The sequence below is a fragment of the Oncorhynchus mykiss genome, chromosome 16 (assembly GCF_013265735.2).
Source record: "Oncorhynchus mykiss isolate Arlee chromosome 16, USDA_OmykA_1.1, whole genome shotgun sequence".
Lineage (NCBI taxonomy): Eukaryota > Metazoa > Chordata > Actinopteri > Salmoniformes > Salmonidae > Oncorhynchus > Oncorhynchus mykiss.
The window spans coordinates 24,704,490-24,726,538 of NC_048580.1; the positions used below are offsets into that span (position 1 = coordinate 24,704,490).

Sequence of the window (22,049 nt, forward strand, 5' to 3'; positions counted from 1 at the left end):
AAGTATTCATACCCCTCAACTTATTCCTGATATTGTGTTAGCTGGTTGAGAGAATGCCTAAAGTGTCCAAAGCTGTCATCAAGGCAAAGTGTTGCTACTTTGAAGAATCTCAAGTATAAAAAATATCTTGATTTGTTTAACACACATGGAATCATGTAGTAACCAAAAAAATAATTTGATTGTTGTGATGTCTTCACTATTATTTTACAATGTAGAAAATATTAAAAATAAACCCTTGAATGTGTCCAAACTTTTGACTATTACTGTAAGTATTCACACCCCTGAGTGTGTTAGAATCACCTTTGGCAGAGATTACAGCTGTGAGTTTTTCTGGGTAAGTCTCTAAGCACTTTTCACACCTGGATTGTCCAACATTTCCCCATTTTTATTATTTTCAAATTGGTTGTTGATCATTGCTAGACAACCATTTTCATGTCTTGCCACAGATTTTCAAGCAGATATAAGTCAAAACTGTAACTCGGCCACTCGGGAACATTCACTTTCTTCTTAGTAAGCCACTCCAGTATAGATTTGGCCTTAAGTTTTAGATTATTACTGCTGAAAGGTGAATTCATCTCCCAGTGTATGGTGGAAAGCAGACTGAACCAGGTTTTGCTCTAGGATTTTGCCTGCTTAGCCCCATTTCTTTTTTTATCCTGAAACTCCCCAGTTTTAAATTATTACAAGAAAAACCCATAACATAATGCAGCCAACACAATGCTTGAAAATGGTACTCAGTAGTATTGGATTTTCCCAACATATAACACTTTGTATTCAGGACAAAAAGTGAATTGCATTACATTTTTTTTTTTGCAGTATTACTTTAGTAACTAGTTGCATGATTTTGAATATTTTTTATTCTGTACATGCTTCCTTTTTCACTGTCAATTAGGTTAGTATTTTGGAGTAACTACAATGTTGTTGATCCATTCTCAGTTTTCCATCTTATCGCAGCCATTATTTTGTAACTGTTTTAAAGTCACTATTGGCCTCATGGTGAAATCCCTGAGTGGTTTCCTTCCTCTCTGGCAACTTAGTTAGGAAGGACACCTGTATCTTTGTCGTGACTGGGTACTATAAATATTAAACTTCCATGAAATCACAAGTGCAATACATCAAAACAAAGCTTAACTTATTGTTATTCCAGCCACCTTGTCAGATTTCAAAAAGGCTTTACGGCGAAAGTAAACCATGTGATTATCTTATTTTTCCAAAAACCAGCCTGAAACTAAAGACTGACATCTAGTGGAAGCCCTAGGAACTGCAATTGGGCATGATTTCGCCCTATTATAAAAGTGCCAGCCATTGAAATCAGTGGTAGGACGAAATTCTTTTTTGGGGGGATGGTTTGTCCTCGGGGTTTCGCCTGCCATTTCCGTTCTGTTATACTCAGACAATTATTTCAGAAACTTTAGAGTGTTTTCTATCCAAATCTACCAATTATATGCATATCCTAGCTTCTGGGCCTGAGTAACAGGCAGTTTACTTTGGGCACGCTTTTCAAAATACCACTCCCTATCCCAAATAAGTTTTAAACACTATAATTGCACACAGTGAGAGTCCATGAAACTTATGTGACTTGTTAAGCAAAGTTTTATTCCTGAACTTATTTAGGCTTGCTATATCAAAGGGGTTGAATACTTAAGACATTTCAGCATTTCATTCATTTGTTAACGTTTATAAAAACATAATTCCACTGACGTTATGGGGTATTGTGTGTAGGCCAGTGACGACAACAAAAAAATCTACATTTAATCAATTTTAAATTCGGGCTGTGACAACATGTGGAAAAAGTCGAGGGGTTTGGTAAAGCGTTGTACTTTGCTGTTATTGAAAGTTAGTGTATCAAATGAAGTGTCACAACTGAATCAAAGTGAATGGAAAGTTCTTAGTTTGCCCTTACTATACATTAAGCTTTACTGTGACTTTTTTTAGACCTCAGTTCAGTCCATTGTGTATTCTATTGTCTTTGAGCCACCCTTGACATCTGTGGACAGTTGGACAATGAACGTATCTCAAGTCTAAAGTGGCCTTCTCATCTCTCCTACATCTTGCAATGATCGGAAGTCCTAGGAGATGGGAAAGAAACATGACCGACAGTGGTCAATCTATCCCAGGGTCAAAAAACTGCCAATGAAACTATATTTTGCAGTAGCTTGATAGTAGTTAAGCTAAATTAAAATCTTGATAGTGTTTTCAGCAGTTAATTACTTTTTTTTCGCCATTAAGCTAACTACTACACACTTATTTTGCTAAAATATGGGTGAAGTAGGTAATTTCCTTTCTTTTTCGACATCAGACCTGTCTAATTCTCACTTGAAACATTTGTGTAATTTGTCCTATTAAGCACAAAAACATTCTATTAACAGGAGTGATCGGTTCTTGCAATTTGTAGCTTAACTTCTTCCAGTGTGAAGTAATTGGTAGTTTGGGAAACTATCTTTTCAGCGTAGCTTCCCCAACATTGATTGTTGGCTACATCCCGATTCTGCACCCTTCTCCCAAAGTGTGCACTTCCACACTTCCCGTTATGGATTCAACACATTGGATTGGTGTTATCATCGGCTACTAGGGAGTTTCCAGCATTGTTAAATCCATAACGGAAAGTGCACACTTTGGGGAAATGGGTGGAGATTAGGGATCCAGATGTTGTTTTGTGTTTTCAGGCTACAGTTCCACGGTAAGTTTGGCCGAGCACAGCGCCTCCCCTAGGTCGTTGGTAGCTCTGCACTTGTAAACCCCAGTGTCGGCAGGTCCCAGGTCAGTCAGGACCAGCTCACACATGCCGTCGTACTCCATGGTGACCCTCGACGATGACTCCACGGTCTCCTCATCCTTAAACCACACCACCTCCGGCTCGGGGTAGCCTGTGATGGGGAGAGACCAGGGTTAAAATGATGAGTGAAAGGGCGAGCAGGGTTGAAATGTCTCGCCCTGTGGCTTGTCAATGGTGCAAAGGGCAAGTGACGGGGATAGCGTTAAAATGGTGAGTGACGGGTTCAAATGACGAGCGACGGAAAACTAAGGTTACAATAACAAGCAACATGAGACCAGGGTTAAAATTAAACTTGAAGTTCACAAGGGTCACCCTGAGCACGCCGATGGGAAGACTGCTTCACTGGAAACAGAGTGCTCTCATTGATCGTGTGTAGCAAATGGGTTTCGAGCAGGGTTGAGGTCAAATCTAACTGAAGTCGCTCAAATTGGAATGATTTGAATTGAAAATTCCAAAATGGAAACACTTTTAAAAATAGCTTCTCCTATTCCATTTATTGAGAAGTCATTGGAAATAGATTACATTTTTTGTTCAATTATCGAATGTGTTTACTTCCTGAATTGACTTCAATTCAAATTGGCCCCAACCACTGCTCTTGATTAAGCTTCCAACCAAACGTACCCTGGACGCGGCAGGCCAGGCGGGCGGAAGATCCCCGGGGCTGGCTGGTGTCCCTTAGGACCTGCTGGAAGCGGGGTTCGCTCTGCAGCTCCTGATCCAGGGTCTGGATGGCCTGCTCTGCCGCCGGGCTCCAGCTAGCCTCTGGGTGGGGGGGAGGAGAGAGGGAAAATAATACTGTCATCTTCCAACAATGGTTAGTGAACAGGAGCACACTACCATGGAGCGTACTATTTTTCAGAGGTCGATTTAACATTAAAAAGGCAAAACACTGACATTGAGCCCTGGATGATCAATGGATGTGTCTCTTACCCTCCCCAGGGCTGCCAGGAGAGTCGGGTCCGTTGGTGAGGTTGGCCATCCTCTGCAGCGCCAGGACAGCCTTGCCTGTTTTCTATAATTATGGAGAGAGATAAAACACCACATCACTGAGAACCAGGCATCTGCCATTTGAATCAATGAGACGCAATTAACACACCCCTTGTTGGTTCATTCACTGAGTTAGCCTGCTGGCCCAGTCTGTTTGTGCTTTAGCTCACTCATCTCTGTTCATAGTCGTGCCAAAGATGTTTGTATGGCTGGACATGATAACGACTGAAGAGTTGGCTTCAGCACATACCGTATGGGGCCAGGGATGTGTTCATTAGGGCAGAAAACGTTTCAAATGGAATGTGATGTAGAATTGATTTGTGTAAGGTAATATACCTTCCATCTGCGCTTGGCCAAGAAACGTCAAATCTTGTCCTTCTTGAGGGACTTGGTGGGACGGCGGACCAGAAGGGTAAAAGAGGCCATCCAGGGGTGGGCCAGGGCCTCGTCACACAACAGCCTACACCTGAAGACGGGGTCAAGGTTTGGGGAGGGGCAAGAACACACCCTTATACGATTTCTCGCATTCAGTTGCAAGCACAACACAGAATAAACTGCTCCAACTCCAGTAGTATATTGTTAGCCATTTATTTGGATTTATACTCCACTAGATGTACTACATAGAGGCTCTGTGACTTCACCACACGCCGCAGGTCTCCACACAGAATTTGGGTGCGTGTCAGAGGTCGTAACTAAGCAAGTGTCAGTAATGTTTCGCTAAGGAGAACATTTTGGTGGAGTATAAAATCTAGCCTGACAGACTAAACATGCAGGCACGCATGTACACGTGTCCCCAGTGCATAAGACAATATGGATGCCAGCAAGCAGCCATCCAGTCAGCCAACATCTTGACAGTAGGAGACACAAACCTTGTGTCCTTCTTGAGCAGAGAGGTGATGAAGTCTTTAGCCTGGTCCGAGATGTCCTCGAAGCTTTCCTGGTCAAACTCATAGCGGGCAGCCGTCACCAGGCTCAGGGTCTCTGCATCACTGTTACCTTGGAAGGGCAACTCACCGCTCAGCCTGGGAGGCAGCAGAGAAGCAGGGTCACATTGCCCATTGTTTGTGTTTATTGAACCATTCAACAGTTCCTATGGGGCACTGTTTGTTATATTTTTATAGCCAGCAGATGGCAGTAAAGGCAAGCTTTACACCCATTGCCACAAAATAACTTACGCTTGACCATGTTCAATAATGCACAATGTTGCAAACTGTCTGATAGAAATATATGGTGTACACCAGCCATGTCTCTGTGACATGTAGAGTCAGCAAATAAAACTGCTCTATTGATGGTATTTCTATCTGAAAGGTTAAGCATGTTGCACCAGTGTGAACGCAACCTAGACATTTTATTCCACAGTGCGCCCTACTGAACACCGCACCCTGGTGTACTTGAATAGAAGCAAGTCGGTGGGCCTGTTCATAACTCACAAGATGAAACAGATGACTCCGATGCTCCACATGTCAGTGGCCAGCCCTACCGGCTCGTAGCTGATCACCTCAGGGGCCACAAAATCAGGTGTCCCATGCATCACCATCAGTGGAGTACCAGGCTCTGGCATTGGAGAGGAAAACAGTTGAAAAACATGCTGGTCAAGGTTATTACATTGATACCGTCCACGTTCCAGGTTCCCTTTAATGCAGTCTCAGAAGACTGCTGTGTCACGTTAATGTGGTATTGTGAGATCTGGTCAATTGCGCAGCAAGCCTGTAATAAAGATGACCTGTAACGTGCCCATTGTGGTCAAGATTTTTCATCCATCTCTGCACAGAGCAGATGAAATCACAATGGAACAAACTCAAAGTGAATTTCACATCTAAATACAGTATACTTCACAGTAAAACAATAAAATACATCGACAACAATACGTTAACGGATGGCAGCAAGCGTCTCAAGAGTTATGCTCTCCCAATGTCCAGTAGTCAAATACAAAAATAAAAATGGGTAGTGGATATCAGAATGCAAAAACGAAAAAGGGTAGTTGGTACTGGATAGCAGGTAGTGTAGGGCCCATGCATGCATCTGCTGACAAGCGATGCTAGCCAGTGCAGCTGCAGGATATGTGGACTGCCCTTTCCTGTTTACTGACCTCTGTCCCCCCTGCTGATAGTTTGTGCCCGGCAGAGTACGTGAGCAATGACCAAAGGCTGGTGTGTAGGCTTTCTTTTCCGCTCCAGCCTCACTTCACAACTGAGCTCAGGGCATGCCCGCCCCAGCATGCATTTGTAGTCTACTTCTACTGTCATGGAGTTTCATAAAGAAATTGATCGAAACACACAGATGCTAAATCAAGGTGACTTACTAAGATGAGGACCAAGAGCAAGAGAGTGAGTGCGGTGCGGGTCTGTGCCCAAACAGTTCGAGCTTCTACTTTTAAACATCCACCTTTCCAGAAATAAGTCTCTCACTGCCACATGTTATAGACCCCCCTCAGCCCCCAGCTGTGCCCTGGACACCTTATGTGAATTGATTTCCCCCCCATCTATCTTCAGAGTTCGTACTGTTAGGTAACCTAAACTGGGATATGCTTAACACCCCGACCATCCTACAATCTAAGATAGATGCCTTCAATCTCACTCAAATGATCAAAGAACCTATCAGGTGCAACCCTAAATCTGTAAATACAGGCACCCTCATAGATATCATCCTGACCAACCTGCCCTCCAAATACACCTCTGCTGTCTCTCTGCTGTTGGCCATCCTCTGCTGTCTCAGAGATCACTGCCTCATTGCCTGCGTCCGTAATGGGTCCGCGGTCAAACGGCCACCCCTCAAACGCTTCCTAAAACACTTCAGCGAGCAGGCCTTTCTAATTGACCTGGCCCGGGTATCCTGGAAGGATATTGACCTCATCCCGTCAGTAGAGGAAACCTGGTTGTTCTTTAAAAGTGCTTTCCTCTCCCTCTTAAATAAGCATGCCCCGTTCAAAAAATGTAAAACTAAGAACAGATATAGCCCCTGGTTCACTCCTGACCTGGCTGCTCTTGACCAGCACAAAAACATCCTGTGGCGTTCTGCATTAGCATCGAATAGCCCCCGCAATATGCAACTTTTCAGGGAAGTCAGGAACACAGTCAGTTAGGAAAGCACAGGCTTTGGGACACTGTAAAGACCATGGAGAATAAGAGCATCCCCTCCCAGCTGCCCACTGCACTGAGGCTAGGAAACACTGTCACCGATAAATCTACGATAATCAAGAATTTCAATAAGCATGTTTCAACGCCCGGCCATGCTTTCCACCTGGCTACCCCTACCCCCCTGCAGCAACTTGCCCAAGCCCACCCTCACTTCTCCTTCAACCAAATCCAGATAGCTGTTGTTCTGAAAGTGAATTCTATAATTCACTGTATCACAAATCCAGTGGCTCAGAAGTTTACATACACTAAGTTGACTGTGCCTTTAAAAAGCTTGGAAATTACCTGGCTTTAGAGGCTTCTGATGGGCTAATTGACATCATTTGAGTCAATTTGAGGTGTGCCTGTGGATGTATTTCAAGGCCTACCTTGAAACTCAGTGCCTCTTTGCTTGATATCATGGGAAAATCAAAAGAAATCAGCCAAGACTTCAGAAAAAAATGGTAGACCTCCACAAGTCTGGTTCATCCTTGGGAGCAATTTCCAAACGACTAAAGGTACCACGTTAATCTGTACAAACAATAGTACGCAAGTATAAACACCATGGAACCACGCAGCCGTCATACCGCTCAGGAAGGAGACGCGTTCTGTCTCCTAGAAATTAACGTTCTTTGGTGCGAAAAGTGCAAATCAATCCCAGAACAACAGCAAAGGACCTTGTGAAGATTCTGGAGGAAACAGGGACAAGACTATCTATATCCACAGTAAAACAAGTCCTATATCGACATAACCTGAAAGGCCGCTCAGCAAGGAAGAAGCCACTGCTCCAAAACCTCCATAAAAAGCCAGACTATGGTGCCTCCCGGGTGGCGCAGTGGTTAAGGGCAAGGTTGCCAGGTGCACGGTGTTTCCTCCGACACATTGGTGCGACTGGCTTCCGGGTTGGTTGCGCGCTGTGTTAAGAAGCAGTGCGGCTTGGTTGGGTTGTGTATCGGAGGACGCATGACTTTCGACTTTCGTCTCTCCCAAGCCCGTATGGGAGTTGTAGCGATGAGACAAGATAGTAGCTACTAACAATTGGATACCATGAAATTGGGGAGAAAAAAGGGGGTAAAATAAAAAATAAAAACAAATAAAAAAAGCCAGACTACGGTTTGCAACTGCACATGGGGACAAAGATTGTACTTTGTGGAGAAATGTCCTCTGGTCTGATGAAACAAAAATAGAACTGTTTGACCATAATGACCATTGTTATGTTTGGAGGAAACGTTTGCAAGCTGAAGAACACCATTCCAACCGTGAAGCATGGGGGTGGGAGCATCATGTTGTGGGGGTGGTTTGCTGCAGGAGGGACTGGTGCACTTCACAAAATAGATGGCATCATGTGGCAAAGAAAATTATGTGGATATATTGAAGCAACATCTCAAGACATCAGTCAGGAAGTTAAAGCTAAGTCGCAAATGGGTCTTCCAAATGGACAATTACCCCAAGCATACTTCCAAAGTTGTGGCAAAATGGCTTAAGGACAACAAAGTCAAGGTATTGGAGTGGCCATCACAAAGCCCTGACCTCAATCCCATAGAAAATTTGTGGGCAGAACTGAAAAAGCGTGTGCGAGCAAGGAGGCCTACAAACCTAACTCAGTTACACCAGCTCTGTCAGGAGGAATGGGCCAAAATGCAACCAACTTATTGTGGGAAGCTTGTGGACGGCCACCCAACACTTTTGACCCAAGTTAAATCATTTAAAGGCAATGCTACCAAATAATACTAATTGAGTGTATGTAAACTTCTGACCCACTGGGAAGGTGTTGAAAGAAATAAAACCTGAAATAAATCATTCTCTCTACTATTATTCTGACATTTCACATTCTTAAATTAAAGTGGTGATCCTAACTGACCTAAAACAGGACATTTTTACTAGGATTAAATGTCAGCGGCGAAGTGGTGTGCAAGCCCCGCTCCATGAGCTAGGATAGTAGTTTCCAACCGCTCAACTCTACTCACATGCTCTCACATGCCCAATGGATGCTAATGGAAGGAGCTATAGAAGGACGGGCTCATTGTAATGGCTGGAATGGAATAAATGGAGTGTATCGAACACAAACTTATGGAAACCACCTTTTTTATTTGTTAATTTTTTTTTGTAAATTTTTACCCCTTTTTCTCCCCAATTTCGTGGTGTCCAATTGTTGTAGTAACGGATGAATGAATGGCACGACAATTGGCCTCAGGATCTCATCACGGTATCTCTGTGCATTCAAATTGACATTTATAAAATGGAATTGCGTTCGCTATCCGTAGTTTATGCCTGCCTTTGCCATAACCCCACCCCCACCATGGAGCACTCTTTTCACAATGTTGACATCAGCAAACCGCTCGCCCACACGTCTGCCATCTGCCCGGTACAGTTGAAAGAGCACACTTCTCCAGCGTGCCAGTGGACATTGAAGGTGAGCATTTTCCCAATCAAGTCAGTTACGATGCCGAACTGCAGTCAGGTCAAAACCCTTCAGCTTCCCTGAGGCTGTTTCTGACAGCTTGTGCAGAAATTCTTCAGTTGTGCAAACCCCAAGTTACATCAGCTCCGGGTGGCTGGTCTCAGATGATCCCGCTGATGAAGAAGCCGGATGTGGAGTTCCTGGGCTGGTATGGTTACATGTGGTCTGGTGTGATGAGGCCAGTTAGACGTACTGCCAAATTCTCTAAAACAACTTTGGAAGCGGCTTATGGTAGAGAAATGAACATTAAATTCTCTGGCAACAGCTCTAGTGGACATTCCTTCAGTTAGCATGCCAGTTGCACGCTCCCTCAAATCTTGATACGTCTGTGGCATTGTGTTGCGTGGCAAAACTGCACATTTTAGAGTGACCTTTTATTGTCCTCACTGCAAGGTGCACCTGTGTAATGATTGTTGTTTAATCAACTTTGTGATATGCCACACCTGTCAAGTGGGTGGAATATCTTGGCAAAGGAGAAATGCTCACTAACAGGGATGTTAACAAATTGTGCACAAAAAAAGAAATAAGCTTTTTGTGCATATGGAACCTTTCTGGGATGTTTTATTTCAGCTCATGAAACATGGGACCAACACTGTACATGTGATGTTAATGTTTTGGTTCAGTGTCATTTTTTAAAACATAATTCCACTTTGACATTATGGGGTATTGTATGTAGGCCAGTGACAAAAAACACCATGTAATCCATTTTAAATTCAGACTGTAAGACAACAAAATATGGAAAAAGTCAAGGGGTGTGATACTTCCTGAAGGCACTGTAGGTCTGTTCTACGCAATATTTATTTTGACCTGATTCTGAACGTTCCACAACGTTGTGCCCTACTGGCACATGGCCCTTGAATCTGCAGGACACTATGAAGACCCTTTTTACACTACTGGGTTGAGCTTCAGCCAAGCTGTACTGTGCAAACAAAATATCTGAGCCAGGAAAGTAGCAAAATAACGTTCGGGTCAGCACGATAGTTTGAAAACGCTATTAGTCTCTTCTCCAAACCCACTCACCCAGCTTGGCTGCCAGGCCAAAGTCGATGATCTTAATCCGCGTGCCCGTGGTGTCCACGCACACAATGTTTTCTGGCTTGAGGTCCAAGTGGACAATGTTCTGCCGGTGGATGTACTGCATGCCCTCCAGGAGCTGATGCATGTAGCGTGCGCTGGTAGGCTCCGTGTGCTCAAAGTTGTCGTCCGCGATGCGCTCAAACAGTTCCCCGCCGGCAATGCTAGAGATATAGAAGGTATAAGGAAGACCAAGGTCCTCATGTCAAACCAATCCATAGATCCTGTTGCTCTAGAAGATTGGATAGGCTTCGATGATACAAGCCCATTATTAGACTGATCCCTTGCATATGCACGTTCAATGTAAACTATGTAGATCTCTCGACAGCCGTGCAGCCTGGTCCCAGATCTGTTTGTGTGGTTTTGCCAAGACCAAACTTGGCAATGACAACAACCATAGGAGATCTAGGTACCAGGCTACAAGCAGTGGCCCTCAATCCTATCTCCAGGAAAGTGCAGAAGAGAAGAGAAACACACTATAAACATGCACACATATTGACATGCACACATTATATTGTAATGGAAACTCAGTAAAGACATCAATGCAATTGTACTCCTATAATAATCTTGATGATTGGAACTGGCTGTGCTTACTACTCCATCACCATGATGATTTCGGAGCGGGTGTCATAGGCCCCGAGGCATTGCACCAGCTTAGGGTGGTGGAGACAGTTCATCAGCTCGATCTCCCTGCGCGCCACAGCCTTCGCCTTGGAGCTATGGGCCCGGTAGAACTTCCCTGCACACACCTGACCTGTCTCCTTGTGACTCAGCCTGAACACCTGGCCAAACTTCCCCCTGTTGAGGGGGGAAGGCAGTTAGCAGGGTTGTGTTCATTAGGACACACAGCAGCAAAACGTTTTCAAGTGTTTTAAAATGGGTCGCCACAGAAAATGAAAATCGACAAGTTCATGGTCATATTCACTAGACGCCAAACAGAAGAAAACTAAACAAAACTGGGAGGGAATACCTGAACTTGTCCAATGAGAACACTCATTGTCACTTTTTGTTTGCTATGATGAGCACAAATTAATACAACCCAGATAGTACTTCAGTTTCGGACAGTTTTGTTCCGTTTCATGCCAACTGAACACAACCCAGTTTAGCAATGAGTCAATATACTGAGTGAGTGACCATCTAATGCTTACACTCCCAGCTTCTCATGCACATTGTAATGATCCTTGACTTTGTGCGTGGTGTCAATGGTGACAGTCACATACGATTGGGATTCCTCTTTTGGCTCTCCTTCAAAAGCACAGAATCAAGATTAGTCAACAAGAACTACTGTACAGTATATGTGTAGTTGAATTCAACAGAATGTAGATACGAGACATTTAAAGGAAAAACCAATAGACAGAGACAACCAATCAGATCAGCAACTGATTAAGATCTAAACTTGTAGTATTCATCAAAGTCACTGTTTGGAGAAAATCAATATCCGCCAACCTCTGGTGTCCATCTTGATACAGTCTGACACCTCACTCGGCTCACTGACACCTGCCAAATTGTAGGCCCGAACGCGAAAGCGGTACTCCCCCAGGGGCTCCAGGACTGAGCGGATCCGGTACGAGGTGTTCTTGCAGCGGGTCGTCACCTCAGTCCAGTCCTCGGGCTTCTCAGTGCCTTCTCGTCTCACCTCCACCACGTAGCCTGTGACGGCAGTGCCCCCGTCGTAGCTGGGCCCCGACCATGACAGGACCAGGGAGCAAGAGGAGAGCTGGGAGACCATGGGACTAGATGCTGGAGGGTGAGGCCGGTCTGAGAAGACAGGGAGACAAACACAGAGCCTGTGAGATTACATTTGCTTCCTTTTGAAAGCATTAATCTAACATGACTGGTGTGGTGGATTTGGATTCCTAAGGAAGGATGCCATTTGAAAGCATTGGAACAGGATCCAAGGTAGATGTGGTATAGAATTTGAACAGGGCCCAAGTTAGATGTGGTTTCCTAATACTTGACTTAACTCATTAGTTCAGTCATGTTAGAGCAGTGATGATACCTTAATGTAGGAAAGAAGGAAGGAAGCCATTTAAAACTATTGGAAGAGGGCCCATGGTCAACTTTAGATGGAAGCAATTGAGCTCCGAGAGACCAAATGCATAACCTCTTTTGACGTAGTCGAGGTCAGCAGCTGTGAACTTTTCCTGCTTCACCCTGAACAAGACTATTCAAGATGAAGACACTTTCCCCGACCCGTAGGGTTCGTTGACATTGAGTTTACTAGCAGGACTATTCTTGGAATTGCTACGTGTGAGTAACCATCTCGTCTTGTTCTGTGGTTCTCCAGGAGCAGAATCGAGGCTCATTGGTATTATGTTGTGGTAATGCAATCTATCAGCAATAATTGTCAATTGGGATAAGGCAGGGTCATATTCATTAGTGTACACTGTAGCAAAATGTTTTGCAACAAAAACCTTAAACAGAGAGGGACAAGCTGGATTTCAGCTAGTCCCTCTCTGTTTCAGTACGTTTTCTTTCATTTGGTGCCTAGGGAATATGACGCTAGTTTAAGGAACGGTTGAAACTTTAGTGATCACGAACACGCCCCAGGATACTCACCGATAACACTGAGGGTGACTGTGTGCTGAGCCAAGCCCCTGCGATTCCGCACCAATATAGTGTATGTACCCGCATCGTCCGGACAAGCCTGAGATATCTCCACACTGCTGTCAGTGTCACTGCTCTCTACACGAGTCCTCGGCCCGCCTGCAACCACCTGCATAGAGGGAGAAGAGGAAGAATAAACCTATTCTTGGACTAAAATGCACTTGAGATTGGTGTTTAATCCAGGACTAGACTTAATCTGAATCCGGTAAACTGTTCCCAGATGTTTTGACATTTAACTTAATCTGTGAAAAGTTGTACATTTATTTAAAGTATCAACAATAGATATGGTAAAGGAATACAGTCTTATTTCTGACCCCAAACCAATTCAACCCAGACCTGCTCTCTGTTGTAGATCCAGCAGGAAGCCACAGGAACACTGCAGCTCCTGAATGCACAGTGGAGTCTGGCCTGCCCTCCCACCCGCACCTCCAACTGCTCTTGGGGGTCAAGAAACTCCAGCAGGGGACCTGGAAGAGGCAGAGACAACGAGTGGTTAACACTACATCACTGAGCTCAACTCTTTTTTTTGCAAAGCATGCAAACTGCCGGTTTGAAGCATATTTCAAGTTGGGTAAAGTTTGACTTGTTCTTGGTACTTTAAGTGTTCACATGCGAATAGGAGGGCCTTTGTCTTGATACTTGTTATTCTAAATCTGACTGGAAGACAAGCAGTTGTCAATGGACCAACTCACCCTTTTCAGTGGAGACTCTTCTCTTTGAGGTGATATCTGAAAAGAAAAGTGTCACATTACATGGGTGATTGATTATGGGAAGATAGCAATTAATATTCAAACTTTTTTGGGGGGGGCGGGGGGGGGGGGTGGAAGATCGCAATTGCCTACTTCTCGCATCCTCTCTCCTGTCTCATCGTCTCCTTCTTCTTCTTTGGGATTTGTTTGGCGGATCGCATCCAACTTTTGGGTGCACACATCCAGGGCTGTTACGGTGATTTTACTATTACTGTCACACCGGTGGTCATGCCGGCAGTCAAATTCCACGTGACCGTTTAGTCACGGTAACTAGGCTTCTCCAAGCTCTGATGCTACCGATGGTCATTAGTAGCCTTCCAAACGTGCTAACTGCTTGGTACACAGCACTCTATTGTCCCTCTAATCACTCTGACATCAATGCAAATGCGATTGAGCATCTCATCAAACACGTTGCACAGCAATTCAATAGGCTATTCAATTGTATTGAGAAAACAGACTGAAGGCCTCTATTAAAAAGAGGAGGATCCCATCAGCTTTCTATAGGCTAGGCCTACTATATTTATTTCACAACTTTCCTAATATTAAGCACATTGCTTCTCTTTACAACAGGAGTATAGCCTACATGGCTGGCATGAAAATGAACCATGGGAAAAGCGTCCTCTATTCACTATTTAAGAGCATAGATGAAGGAAAAATGTTTCTTCTGCCCCTGTTTCGAGACAGGTGAATGATAATGGTCCATTCTAAATCAAAACTAATTTCACACATATATTATTTAGTATATGTAAAGACAAGATTACATCAAGAATGGTCTGATGGGTGACAATATTAGCCCATCACTTGCGAATCAAATCAAATGTAATTTGTCACATGCGCCGAATACAACACCTTACAGTGAAATGCTTACTTACAAGCCCTTAACCAACAATGCAGTTTTAAGGAAAAAAGTTTAAGTATTTACTAAAATAAACTGAAGTAATTTTATTTTTTTTAAGTAGGTGTTCCTTTTGTCCAGGTGGGAAAGGGCAGTGTGGAGTGCAATGGAGATTGCATCATCAATGGATCTGTTGGGGCGGTATGCAATTTGGAGTGGGTCTAGAGTTTCTGGGATAATGGTGTTGATGTGAGCCATGACCAGCCTTTCAAAGCACTTCAAGGCTACAGACGTGATTGCTATGTGTCGGTAGTAATTTAGGCAGGTTACCTTGATGTTCTTGTGCTCAGGGACTATGGTGGTCTGCTCGAAACATGTTGGCATTACAGACTTGGTCAGGGACAGGTTGACTTGGTCAGGGACAGGTTGACTTGGTCAGGGACAGGTTGAAGACACTTGCCAGTTGGTCAGCTCATGCTCGGAGCACACATCCTGGTAATCCGTCTGGTCTTACATCGGCTACAGAGAGCGTGATCACACAGTCGTCTGGAACAGCTGATATTCTCATGCATGCTTCAGTGTTGCGTGCTTCGAAGCGAGCATAGAAGTTATTTAGCTCGTCTGGTAGGCTCATGTCACTGGGCAGCTCACGGCTGTGCTTACCATTGTAGTCCATAAAAGTTTGCAAGCCCTGCCACATCCGATGAGCGTCGGAGCCGGTATAGTACGATTCAATCTTAGCCCTGTATTGACGCTTTGCCTGTTTATGGTTTGTCTGAGGGCATAGCGGGATTTCTTATAAGCGCCCAGATTAGTGTCCCACTCCTTGAAAGCAGCAGCTCTAGCCTTTAGCTCAGTGCGGATGTTGCCTGTTTTCCAGGGCTTCTGGTTGGGATATGTTGGGATATGCCAGTGACTGATGTGGTGTACGCCTCAATGCCATCGGAAGATTCCCAGAACATATTCCAGTCAGTGCTAGCAAAACAGTCCTGTAGCATCTACGTCATCTGACCACTTCCTTATTGAGTGAGTCACTGCTACTTCCTGCTTTAGTTTTTGTTTGTGTTGCAGGAATCAGGAGGATAGAGTCATGGTCAGATTTGCCAAATGCAGGGTGAGGGAAAGCTTTGTACGCGTCTCTGTTTGTGGAGTAAGGTGGTCTAGAGGTTTTTTTCCCCTATTGTTGCACATTTAACATGCTTGTAGAAATTAGGTAAAACAGATTTAAGTTTCCCTGCATTAAAGTCCCCGGCCACTAGGAGCGCCACCTCTGGATGAGCATTTTCTTGTTTGCTTATGGCCTTATACAGCTCGTTGAGTGCCGTCTTAGTGCTCAGCTTAAAGCACGAGACTGCGCATGCTTTTTATTCCAACTTTTTCAAATCAAAGTCACACACACTCATGTAGCCTAGCCCGTAGGCCTATATTTTTTTGATAAGGTCTGTACTTGTTATTTATAAGAACAAATTCTTATTTTCAATGACGGCCTAGGAACAGTGGGTTAACTGCCTTGTTCAGGGGCAGAACGACAGATTTTTACCTTGTCAGCTCGGGGATTCGGGATTCGATCTTGCAACCTTTCGGTTACAAGTCCAAGTCTAACCACTAGGCTACCTGCCGGCCCATATCACATCTAAAGTGGCTAATCAACTTCTTAAAATGAAGGACATTAATCCGTTTTACAAGGGGTGTAGAGCCTAACTGACATACATACACAGCGAGTGAGTTTCAAGTTTGGGGAAGATCATTTTCACCATAAAAATGCACCTTTATAATAAAAGCATTACATTTGTGGTCACTTTTGAGAATGGTGTTTATACCTGCAAATGTTCCATTTGCGCTTATAGCCTACTGCCCTGTGCGCACTGCTGTGCTTATGTGAAAAAAAAATAGCCTAATAGTTTATCAACATTTTAAGCTAAATGTTCTTATCTGTTGCCTCAGCCTCATTTCTTAAAATGTTTTTTGATGCTAGTGATTGTATTAATTTGGGATCTATCCAGTGGTGATTTTAGCATGTCCATTTTGATGGGGCCCAACTCCCCCAAAAATTGTGATGATTGCCATCAAAGCCACTACCCAACACAACAGTAAACAATACATTAATTGCACTATAAAGGTGACAAACACACAAACACTATAAAGGTGACACCTACATAAAGTCCCAACAGCAGTCTCAACACCTTACCACTGCTACACCTGGCTATCAGCTGAGCCTTGTCTGGCAGCGAAACAGTTCATTCATAAAATATGTGATGACATTTCTCTAAAATAGGCTATAGGCCAAATGTGCACCACCAAGTCGGAACGTAGGTGAAATTAAGAGGTGAAAATATACCTGTCATGCTGGTATAAAGGATTTGGAGACAGGCGCAGGAATACATCTAGGTTTTTAATAGACCCAAAACAAACACATATACAAAACACTGGGATGTACCCAAACAAAAGAGTGAGGGTAAACCTCACAGAACAGGCTGAGACACTGCATACAGAAGGTACTCACATGACCAATGGTCAGAACAGTAGGCTAAGTTATGAGGGGAAAAGGGACCAAATTATTCGGGTGACTAATTTGGCTACTAACTGCTTACTACACAACATACACTTAGTATTTATTTCTTAGCTGCAGTAAACATATCTCCCTGGCATATTACATCATTTATGCAGCAGGATACAATACATTTTTGTACAACCTTGTTGTGCTGTGGTCACTTGAACAGGAAGGTGGCGCGGCGGTCCTTCGTGGGTAAATTTTGTCATCAAACTTCGTCATCAAATTCTGGCATTCTCTGGGTTTATGGTGCTTTCAAGACAACTGGGAACTCAGAAAAAAACAAGGTTGAATCATGACTTTGGTGATCTTCAGGTCGGAGCTCTACAAAGAGCCCTGAGTTCCTGACTTGGATGACCGTTCAAAACGTATTTTCCCAGTCGGAGCTTGTCCCCCCCCGAGTTCCCAGTTGTCTTGAACTCACTGAAGTCAGAGATTTCCCAGTCATTTTGAACGTGGCAGAAGTCATGCTTTTTGATAAATATTAGAAAACGTCTATCATTTTTCTTTGTTTGTTGGGTAGATCAGCTGGGAAAAAACAAACAAATGTAATCCTTTTGTAACGATCGTCGTAGGTGGAAGAAGGAGAGGACCAAGGTGCAACGTGGTACGTGTTCATGATCTTTTAATTACACTGAACACTAGAACAAAAACGAAACAAACGCAACAGTCCTGTCTGGTACAGAGACAGAAAACAACTACCCACAACTCAAGGGCGAAACCAGGTTGCCTTAGTATGGTTCTCAATCAGAGACAACGATTGACAGCTGCCTCTGATTGGGAACCATACCAGGCCAAACACATAGAAATACAAACATAGAACAAAACATAGATTGCCCACCCCAACTCATGCCCTGACCAACCTAAAATAGAAACATAAAAAAAGGAACTAAGGTCAGGACGTGACACCTTCTTAGATTTAAATATAAGGCAGCTTTGCTGGCTTGAACTTCTAAAGAAGAGTGTGTTATTTGTTTTACGTCACCAATGTTTTGGCAATAGGCTCATGCATTCAAACATGTAATAATTATAACTGGAATTATTAGAAAATGTTATAAGTGGTTCAGTTGTATAGATACACAAATGCCTTTGAACATGTTGATATTGTCAAATCAACAAAACAAAAAAGAGCTTTCTGGCCATACAGCAAGGTAGGATAATAACAACAAACATCCAGCCCTAGTCTAGGGGCTTGCTTACCTCGAGAGTCAGGCAAACACCTCGGAATCATATGCTAATTAGGTTTCGGATGATCATTGAGGGTCAGATGCTTGAGTTCAATCACTGAGATTCACATAGGACCAATGCCCAAAAGCGTCCACATAACTACAAAATGATGACTAAAATAATTACTACCATTGCCACGATAAAGCACTATGCTATTTTTAAAGAAGGTCTGAATCCCGTTCTTTAAGAGCCAGAAATATTTGATTGATGACAACAGTAAACTATTTAAAATAGTTCGAACTGATTCCTTACCTGTTGATATGGTTCCCTGCTTGCTGCTACCCCCCCGAGCAGTGTCCCTGTCCTCTAGGTCATTCTTGATCCCCTTCAACACAAACTGCCGAGGGGCGGCAGGCTTAAAATCCATGCGAAAAGTGGACACGAAAGTCTTCTTGGGGCCCATGCTGCCTTTGTCCATCTTTGCCAGGTGAAAATAGCCAAATCTGAAGAGGCAACCATTCAATGTTAAGCATACACGACAGGGTTTCCGATTCGCTGTCTGTCAACAACCCCTTTTTCGCCCTCTCCTCTTATTGGCTGTCTCCTTTTATTTCTTCTTGATTTCTCTCTCTCTCTCACTCTTATCTCTTTCACTTTCCATCTCTCTGCAAAGCGATGTGTGAAACTCTCTTATGTTCCCTTTGGTTCACAATTCACACCTCATCTGGCATTGCTTTCACACTGGCTACAGCCCACTGGCTAGCTCTCAACCCCAACACAGGAAACCACTATATTTATCAGGTTCAATTATATGGCTAGCCAGTGGACCGCCTCCCCCTCCCACAACACAACAGACAGAGAGAAAACAGACTCACACACACACACACACACACACACACACACGCACGCACGCACGCACGCACGCACGCACGCACACACACCCACACACATACATCAAAAACAAAGAGAGTTAGAGAGAGACCAAGAGAAAGAGAGACATGGAGAGAAATGAACAGAGAAAGTTCACCTACTTGGTTATGTCCTTCACCAAACACGATCACCAAACGCCTCTGCCAAGCACACCGAGCCAACTGTCACAATAAATCACATAGACACAGAACACACAACACAACAAACAAAAAAAACTGCCTCGCTGTGCTCCTCTGTGGCATGTTGTTTGGCAATCTCTACGCCACTAATGACATCACAGGAATCTAGGAGAGCAAGTAGGACAGCTTTTTACATTTGTCTAACCCACTGTGTCAAACCACACTACAAATAATAATCTCCACTCTAGCTGAATGAATCTTACAGTTAGGGATTTCTCACAGCGATAGAACGTTGTGGATAGAATTGAGGTATAGGTGATATACGTTCACTTGAATATGTTCACTTGTTTTTGGAAATCCCAATGCAGGCTTGCTGTTTCCGAGAGTGTCTTGTTGTGTCTGTCGTTCACGGTGTGTTCCATGGTTCCAGGGTTTACAGCAGTTTCGCCAGATTGGGCAGTTTTACAAACATTTGTTTTGTCATTGGGCTGGCAAAAAAAATGTTACTTTTTTTGTGCATTGGGCAGGAAAGTGTCAATAGTGTCTGGCAACACTGGTTCACAGTTGTAGTACAGAATGTCCCTCTGCCTGCTAGCTGGGGCCATTGCTAGGTCCATCTTCTCTCATGCATATGTAAAGGACTGTGTGAAGAAGCTGACTTGCCACTCTTATCATTGGAAGGCACATTGTTTACTTCCCCTTATAAATGGTTTGGAGCGTTCATATTTTATATTTAGTTTTTGTGACAAAATAAGCAAGTATAGTGTAGAGAATCATTGTACAATCAAAACCGCTCTGAAATACCTTTTACATAACCAAAAATATGTTATTTTCAGCTGTTTGAAGCTGGTGCACAAAACCGAAAGTAAAAGCCCAAACTAAATTAAAGAACAGGGAGCATAGAAATACCGCCCATAGAAAAGATCTAACCATTTGTAGATGTTAAATGACAATTACAGATCTATAACACATTATTTCAATGTGAATTTGGTCAGGTTGCCCGAAAACATATTGCCCCTTTAATGTTTGGTCAAGTCACATTTTGGCCTTTTCAGTTTCATATTTGAGTGCAGTAATTTAGGTCTAACCATTTGCAATCCTCCAAGTCCATGGGATGTGCAGGTGCAAATGGGCACTCGCTCTAGTCCCATGCACGTCATTCGTTCCTAATGGGAGCCTGCGCAAGTGCTCGGCTCATTAGTAATACGCCTACATTTTTCGGCCTGTTGACCTGCAGAACTATTGTGAAGCGTATATTCATTTGTTAAAAGTGTTCCTGTTTTGAGATTGAGCCAGGAACATTTTAAATGTCTACTTAGCCGGGATATGTACATTTGGTGAATAGAGCTCCATGGGGTATGGTCCATAGGGAGGGGTCATCTGTATATATGTACCTGTACCTGTTATCTTCTAGCTCATGTATGTGAGCTGTGTGGAGAGGCTGTCCATAGCCTGAAGGTACTGTATACCCCAACTTGCTGTGGTTATTTTGGCAGGGGAGGCCTGATCGAGGTTTAGGTTTTGATATCAGATTATCAAAACAAATTACATGAGAGTCTGATTCATGGCAGGCCCGCTCATTAGGCAGGATTAGGCGGCCGCCTGCGGCGGCAGATTGACGAGGGCGGCCTTTTCTGAGCTAAACTGACCAATATGCACCTCCAACAACATGTAAAACCTTACAATTCTGCCCTAAACAAATGGCAAGTTCTCTCAACCAGTGGCATAAGGGATTTTTAGTTAGGTGAGTGTTGATGCCCTGTGATAAGCAGCGCCCACTTTGTCAAAGGCAGGGGCGCCAGCTCCAGGGTGCTGTCAGCGAAACGCATCTCTGCGGCGCTCCACCAACGTTCCATCCCCCAAAAATAATAGAACGTAATTCATGTAGCAGATAGAGGATATGGTAGAAAGAGTATGTGGCCTTTTCTGTAGCCTACAGGCTGGAGATAAAATGTATGACAATGTAATGTATAAGGGCACAAGGCGAGAGCCACATGCAGACACAGGGGGAAGATAGTTGGAGTCTTAGATGTTTATTAATCCAAAAAGGGATAGGCAAGAGAATGGTCGTGTACAGGCAAAAGGTCCAAACCAGTTCAGAGTCCAGTAGGTAGCGAAGGGCAGGCAGGCTCGAGGTCAGGGCAGGTGGGAATGGAGTCCAGAAAACAGGCAAGGGTCAAAACCGGGAGGACTAGCAAAGAGAAGAAGAAAAAGGAGTACAGGAAAAAAAACATGCTGGTTGACTTGACAAACATACAGGACAAACTTGCACAGAGAGACAGGAAACACAGGGATAAATACATTGGGGAAAATAAGTGACACCTGGAGGGGGTGAAGACAATCACAAGGACAGGTGAAACAGATCAGGGTGTGACAGTAATGAGACGGATACTTTTTAAATCATGCAGGTTTCTCCGATCAAATAGCCTAACCTAAATTGCGCCCAATCAAATAAAACAATGCATTGTTATCTTAACAACATATCCTAAAAACAGGACAGGTCAAAGTGAAATGGACAATATGGAATGGACAACTGTTGTCACCCCATTGTCATGATCAGTGGTTTCAAGTTTGTATCCGTCAGTTTTTAACAAGCTGATCATAGCGAAGAAGAAATTACATCTGTATTTCCTGCAGTGTAAACGTGTTGCAAATAGACTCTAGTGATGGGCATTCTGGC

The 22,049-nt window shown here is 43.7% G+C and overlaps 1 protein-coding gene across 1 annotated transcript; it reads right to left on the reverse strand.

The window, feature by feature from the left end:
- Positions 1-367: 367 nt before the first annotated feature.
- Positions 368-21,461, reverse strand: LOC110491700 (myosin light chain kinase, smooth muscle). The gene is given in 15 exon segments (XM_021565343.2): positions 368-2,867; positions 3,398-3,538; positions 3,707-3,788; positions 4,100-4,229; positions 4,633-4,785; positions 5,194-5,317; positions 10,358-10,575; positions 11,006-11,209; positions 11,560-11,656; positions 11,858-12,169; positions 12,971-13,127; positions 13,355-13,485; positions 13,711-13,746; positions 18,633-18,823; positions 19,352-21,461. Coding segments are annotated over 14 exon segments (2,151 nt in total). The 5' UTR covers positions 18,799-18,823; positions 19,352-21,461; the 3' UTR covers positions 368-2,667.
- Positions 21,462-22,049: the final 588 nt, after the last annotated feature.